Source organism: Ascaphus truei, chromosome 17 (assembly GCF_040206685.1).
Source record: "Ascaphus truei isolate aAscTru1 chromosome 17, aAscTru1.hap1, whole genome shotgun sequence".
NCBI lineage: Eukaryota > Metazoa > Chordata > Amphibia > Anura > Ascaphidae > Ascaphus > Ascaphus truei.
In genome coordinates, this window is record NC_134499.1 from 2554943 (window position 1) to 2562608 (window position 7666).

The following is a 7666-nucleotide window of genomic DNA, read 5'->3' on the forward strand; positions in this document are numbered from 1 at the left end:
CAAACCCCAGTGTCATCTCATCCAATGATATCTCATAAGGGGAAAAATAAATTCCTTCCTGACTCCAAAATTTGGCAATCGGATTAATCCCTGGATCAACATCCTTCCCATGTATACTTATTTGGTATATCCCTGTATACCGTTCCTATCTAAAAAGATGTCTAAATATATCTGTATATCTATAGAGAGAGTGAAGGAGATCTCAGTATTTACACACACACACTGTCAAGGGAGAGGGGGTTTGGCCCGGGATTAAAGGGGTTACACCCCATTTGGCCACCCTCTGCTCTCACTTGGGGAGCAAGGGATTAACTGGACTGGGGTCCAGTAATATATTTTTATCTTGCTTCAGAATCCTAATGTATATTCACCTGTAAAAATGTATTGTTTCTGTTCCAGTGTTTGCACCAACACATACACTGGGATTGATGCGGGAGGCTTAAGGGGTTAATGAGCTACAGTTTAGGAAAATACAAATACGTGTGGTGTCTTTTCAGAAATATCTGGGCTTCAAAAGGCTTGATTGAAGTTGGGTGTGACAAGTACAGAGGGGGTTTAGTGTACAGTATGTTAATACCTAATTGGCAGACCAAGCTGGTAGAGACAGCTAGGACCCAGGTCTGGAGCATTGGGTGTGAAATATAGCACCTGTGACAAATGTTCTCTACACACGAGGCCCAGCTTCAAAGGATTTCTTGACAAGGGGTTATGGGGGCCAGGGGTGCTGTTACACAAGGAGATATCAGAATGAGTGACCTTATTAAATATAAGAATATTATGAGATGTCCTCGGCTGAACGTGCTAAAAGCTAGATGTGTGTATTCGTGGGACCGATTTGCAGATAATGATTACAGACACATGATGTCTAGCAGGTACTAAGAGACAGATATTAATATCTCTCTTAATTTTAATATTACACAGTAATATTTAGTCTCATTGGGAGCGTCATGCGTGCCGGAATGTATTAATATGTCTCGCGTGCCAGTAAGTATTACTGAACTGAAGTTATGAAGTTATTTAGATAGGACAAGCAGTTTTTAAACGTCCTGGGGTGGGAGGAGTTTTACTCTGGGGTAAGACTGTCAACCTCATCACTGATTTATGAGAGGGGCTGGGTTTAGGTTGTGTTCAATGGGAAATAATTGTATATAAACCAGGCTCAGCCTATGGCTATTGTCTTTGTGATTTTCAAGATTGCTGTATGAACTGCCAGTCCAGATTTGACTGTTTCATCATTCCATCTTAAGTAAGTGTCTATATTTTGTCTGTTATTTGTATATCTCGTGTGTTCACCTTTTTCAAGGAATAAATTATATTTTATCATATCTCAGCCGTGTTCAGTTCAACCCAGGTATTTTTGGTGTAAATTATATCTTGTCTTAAGTTACCGTGACACACACACACACAGAGAGACACTGTGTGTGTATGTGTGTGTATATATATATATATATATATATATATATTGAGATAGTATATGTGTGTACAGTACATATATAGATCTATAGATATATATACATACACACACAGCCAAAATCTATATTCATAGACACTTACATATTAATAGCTCTTACAATATTTTATACATGAATGTCCCACTTCCTATGAACGAAGTCCTATCTGATCATCTAAAGACTAAGAGACTGTTGATCGTCTTGGGACTTGAGCTATCTCTACTGGATATCCAGGATTCCACTATTTGGACTCATTAGGTGCCGGTATCTCTTTTTGTTTTATGCTGTTTATTCTGATTGTACCATCAGTTTACCATCAGGCTGCCTTTCTACCACTAGGGCTCACCCTCAAAGCAGGGTATATTGTCTAATTCCCATTAGCGCTACTATACATCACCTTTCTTTTTCTTAGTCAATGTCATATTACATTTAAATGGAAGTTTGGGCCTAATGTCTTATCAGTAACCAACTGATTAATAATATGTTATGAAACATGCCTTACATTATTCACTGAATGAGCATTTGTAAACATTCATATCTGTACAAGGACATACTAGAATGTTTGCAACCATCTGTACTTGATCATACATACACTATGCATGAAAGAGTATGCATTAAACACCACAACATCACAAAATCGTTTAGTGAAGGTTATTATTTATTTTTTGGTTGACTTTTGAGAGCGAGTCACAGGCCTGTTTGTTGCCTGTTGTGATTTTCTTCTCCCTGTGCCAAGTACTCTGCCCTTCACTGTAGCACTTGTTGTGGGCTGTGGCACTGGTTCAGGGGCAGCTGTGGGCTGTGGCACTGGTTCAGGGGCAGCTGTGACCTGTGGCACTGGTTCAGGGGCAGTGGTGGCCTGTGGCATTGGTTCAGGGGCAGTGGTGGCCTGTGGCAGTGGTTCAGGGGCAGTGGTGGCCTGTGGCACTGGTTCAGGGGCACTTAAGATACATTGCAACACTGGTGGAGCACTTTCTTGTGTGTGTGTTTTTGTTTTCTTCCAAAAGCTGGTGATTTGTAATTGTTGACCAATCTTTCTTTTGCGTGGCTCATTTGTAGGTGTCGGTTCAATATTTGGAACTGATGATGAAGACGGTTGGCTGTTGACAGGGACCTGCACAGAAGTGACATCAAGTGTACCAGAAATATCCTGAAGTGGTGAATGATGTACTGATGGGTCTGGAGAAAAAAACCCACCACGTAAAGATCCATCCTCTGATGGGTTATACTGGAATTCCTGCTCTCTTGCTGTACTCCTAAATTGATTGGCTTGGCTTACATTCAGAACTAGTGCTTGTAACGTGTGGTTCAGATTTTGGAGTTCTTTAGGAACTTGTATGATGACATTTTTTATTTGTGTCATTTCAGATATCATCCTTTCATGCATCCTTTCATGCAGTGACGTCATCCTTTCATGGATTGACATCATTTCTGAATGGCAACGATTTTCTTCACCCAAGATTCGTTCTTCAGAAGCTGCAATTGCTGAGAAAGTGTCACAAGCAGGAAGACTTGAATGCTGTGTTAATCCAGGAGTGTCAACAACTTCATGGTCACTTGAGTCACTTTCTCCGTGATTGGAAACATCTGGTTCTACAAATACAAACATAAATGAGCAACTCACTTTTTTTTATGCATTAATTATAGTTGTTCTGATACTAGAAAACATTAAATGATGACATATTATGTCAAATTTATGTACAATAAAATTTGAATTATTTTGGCCACAATTACGTGTCGAATCAGTGTGAATGATGAAGGAATGAAAGATTGTTGTGACATCACAACTCCGAGTTGCTACTTGAAAACGCACACAATACATGTTGTGTAATGAAACCGTACATCTCTGTGTCATTAACTATTAATAAGTTCATCACATGTGAAACTCACATGTTTGAAACAATGTAATTAGTCATGGCAGTGTACACATTATATGATGTGTACGTCAAACACTCACCTTCCATTCTTGATGATGACATTGATGAGGCAGGTGAGGACACGTGTTCTGTCTGACTTGGCACATGTGACACAGGAGCTGGCACAGGTGACACAGGAGCTGGCACAGGTGACACAGGAGCTGGCACAGGTGACACAGGAGCTGGCGGAGGAAAAATATATGTCAAAAACATAATAAACTTACTTTATGTGAATTATGTACACATGACAGTATCTGTAGTGGTTGTAGTCACGGATCGCATGCTTTCCCCCCCACCACCCCTCCCCCCAGTCACTCACATCCGTCGCTGCCTCTGCTCTCCACTGCTCTCCAATGTGTGTATCTGTGTGTGTGTGTGTATCTGCATCTGTGTGTGTGTATCTGTGTGTATTTATTTATGTGTGTGTGTGTATATTTATTTGTGTGTGTACCTGCATCTGTGTGTGTGTATCTGTGTGTATTTATTTATGTGTGTGTGTGTATTTATTTGTGTGTGTGTGTATTTATTTGTGTGTGCGTATTTATCTGTGTGTGTGTGTGTATTTATTTGTGTGTGTATTTATGTGTGTTTGTGTATTTATGTGTGTGTATTTATTTGTGTGTGTGTGTGTGTGTGTGTATCTGCATCTGTGTGTGTGTACCTGTGTGTATTTATTTGTGTGTGTGTGTATCTGTGTGTATTTATTTGTGTGTGTGTGTGTGTGTATCTGTGTGTATTTATTTGTGTGTGTGTGTGTATCTGTGTGTATTTATGTGTGTGTGTGTGTGTGTGTGTGTGTGTGTGTGTGTATTTATTTGTGTGTGTGGATGTATTTATTTGTGTGTGTGTATGTGTATTTATTTGTGTTTGTGTGTGTGTGTGTGTATTAATTTGTGTGTATTTGTGTGTGTGTGTGTGTGTGTGTATTAATTTGTGTGTATTTGTGTGTGTGTGTGTGTGTATTTATTTGTGTGTGTGTATTTATTTGTGTGTGTGTGTGTATTTATTTGTGTTTGTGTGTGTGTGTGTGTGTGTGTGTGTATTTATTTGTGTTTGTGTGTGTGTGTGTGTATTAATTTGTGTGTATTTGTGTGTGTGTGTGTGTGTGTGTGTGTGTGTATTAATTTGTGTGTATTTGTGTGTGTGTGTATTTATTTGTGTTTGTGTGTGTGTGTGTGTGTGTGTGTGTGTGTGTGTGTGTGTGTGTGTGTGTGTGTGTGTATTTATTTGTGTGTATTTGTGTGTGTGTGTGTATTTATTTGTGTGTGTGTATTTATTTGTGTGTGTGTGTGTATTTATTTGTGTTTGTGTGTGTGTGTGTATTTATTTGTGTTTGTGTGTGTGTGTGTGTATTTATTTGTGTGTGTGTGTGTGTGTGTGTGTGTGTGTGTGTGTGTGTGTGTACTGCACCGACACACTTTATTCGAGCAAATGCCTGGTTTGTACCTGGCAGAAACCTGGAATCCGCCGCTGCTCACCTCTTGCATGCTTCGTTGCGTTTGCCTTCCCAGCCACGGTTCATGCCTGGCTGACGGGGGCCTGATCTGTTAAATGATAATGAGAATGATTTACTAGGCTGCGATGTTTCGATTGTCCACCAGATGGCATAAACTCATGATTTAAGTAATGTGTGGCCTTTGCAAGTTGTTTCGTTTCCAAAAAAAAGTTACTTTATCCCAGTACAGTATGCTATTGTGTAACTTGTCCTTGAGACTGAAGGAAGAGTTGCAAAAAATGTATCAATTTAGGCTTTACATACAGTAATGTATTAAATAAAGACAAAGTTCATTTTCACTTACACTATTCTACAGAGACATGAGTGTTCAAGTGGAGCCCGTGTTCCAAAAACCTGACAGAAGTTATGCTTATTTGATATGGGCCGCTATAAATGCAACAGAGGATAAGATGGCAACAGTTGTTCAAATTTATCAGTATTTTATCGAAAATTATGACTTTTACAGATTTTCGCCAACTCCTCATTTGTGGAAGCATGCAATAAGGAAAAGGTTATGTAGTGACCCCTGTTTTCACCGTATTGAGCCCCAATTTGTTGGAGGGTATTGGTGTGTGTCACAGGGTTTTTCCCGTATCTATGATAATGGAGGCGGCAAAAGGCGAAGGGTCGTGTTAAAACGAAATAAGAAGCGACAGTCCCTGCCAAGCAATGCGCCAGAACCAGAACCAGAACCAGCAGCAGCACCAGCTTATCATCATGGTCCCGCCGTCGGTGACAACTCTGAGATGGATTTCGCAGCCAGTTTTGATGAAGCTTGCATGTACCTAAGCGATTTCCCGCTGACTACAGGTGGGCTAGTCCCTCTGCAAAATGATGAAAGCTGGACTGGAAGTGGGCCGGCGCCAGCGCAAGCTGAATGGGAAATTTAGTAATACTGTACAGTATGGTGAGTACTGTATTTTTGCCGTATTATTTTGGTGGGGCTGGCTGGGAACTTCTTTAGGGGGCTGACCATTACTGTACATTAAAACTTTTCATTTTGTTTTTCCTCAGAAAAGAAAACGGCTAATGGGGGGATTTCGATGGATTATATTGTACTGTATGCTGATGTTTTCCGGCCATACAGTATACTGTGTAATAAACCCGAATAAATAAAACTATGCATTTATTCTACAGTACATGTTCAGTAAATTACTGCACATACTGGGGGCGAGATGTGTTTGCAGCAGAGAGAGATTTAATAATATTGTACAGTGAGCAGGGGGTTCCCTGAGCCAGAAATTAATGCTCAGGGAACCCCCCCCCCCCCCCTGCTCCTGATCAATATTATTAAAAATACGGAAAATGCTGCGTCATTACCATAGCGGATAGCCGCTAAGGCAATGAAGGGGTTAACCCACCGTGCCCGCTTTATTGTGTGTAGTGGGGATGGGTGAGGGGGGTATTTGGCCCTTGGTGTGAGTTTAGGACTTGCGGGAGGGGGGGGGGGGGTTGCGGGTGCACTTAACCCCTTCACGATCGTAGCAGTTAATACCGCTACGGTCATGAAGGGGTTAAGCCCTCCCGCTACCCCACCCCCCCCCTCCCCCCCGCAAGCCCTCCCCAACCATCGTTGGGGCGAATACCCCATTCACCCACCCTCCCGCTACCCACAATAAAAAAATACACACACACAGCAGCCGCCAAAAAATAAATAAATAAATGACAATAAATACATTTGAAATACATTTTTATTGATAGTGTAGATGTGCAGGGGGTCTCCGGAGCTGAACCGCGTTGGTTTTAGGTCTGGGGACCCCGTGCCCCCCGAGATACAGGCCCCTTTAGGGGGTGCCGGTAGCCCTCTGCTTGGTTTAAAGGTCCGATCACGTGATCGCGGCCTGTAAACCAAGCAGAGCAGAGGGATACCGGCACCCCCTAAAGGGGCCTGTATCTCGGGGGGCACGGGGTCCCCAGACCTGAAACCTGTGCGCTTCTGCTCTGGAGACCCTCTGCACATGTACTGCTGCGGCACAGTTTATTCGAGCATTTGCCCGTTCTGTGCCGCAGCAGTAGCCTGGCGCGCGCCCGAGTGTGACGGGCGCACGCCGAAGCAGCGGAAGAGCGCCCTCCGATCGGGGCGCTCTCCCTACCGCTGCCGGGTCCGCCGGGTCCCCCGGAACCCCCTGCCGCTGTCCCGCGATCGCGGGACACCAGGGCTCCCTCGGGGAGCCCCTGGACACGCGTGCAGGGGGCGCACGCTCCCGATGACGCGTGACCGCGCGTCTATGACGCGCGGCACGCCGAGGGGCGGCCACTAGCAAGCCGGGAGATTTCCCGGCTTGCGGTACCGACCACACTTCAATAAAGTGTGTCGGTAGTGTACAGTATCAATAAAACACATACAATATACAGTATAAATAAACACTCGTTCTTTACCTTAGCGTCTATGCGCTATGGTAAAGAAGCATTATTTTAATAATATTGTAAAGTGAGCAGGGGGTTCCCTGAGCCAGAAATTAATGATTAATGCTCAGGGAACCCCCCCCCCCCCCCCTGCTCCTGATCAATATTATTAAAAATACGGAAAATGCTGCGTCATTACCATAGCGGATAGCCGCTAAGGCAATGAAGGGGTTAACCCACCGTGCCCGCTTTATTGTGTGTCGTGGGGATGGGTGAGGGGGGTATTTGGCCCTTGGTGTGAGTTTAGGACTTGCGGGAGGGGGGGGGGGTTTGCGGGTGCACTTAACCCCTTCACGATCGTAGCAGTTAATACCGCTACGGTCATGAAGGGGTTAAGCCCTCCCGCTACCCCACCCCCCCCCCCGCAAGCCCTCCCCAACCATCGTTGGGGCGAATAC

General features: G+C 43.6%; 1 protein-coding gene across 1 annotated transcript in view; it reads left to right on the forward strand.

Moving 5' to 3' along the window:
• The first annotated feature begins 3365 nt into the window (after positions 1–3365).
• The window catches only part of LOC142468439 (uncharacterized), an 18984-nt gene continuing 14683 nt past the window's right edge, over positions 3366–7666 (forward strand). The window contains exon 1 of the mRNA XM_075575047.1: positions 3366–3441. Within this exon, the coding sequence (XP_075431162.1) occupies positions 3366–3441 (76 nt within the window). The remainder of the gene's footprint in view (positions 3442–7666) is intronic.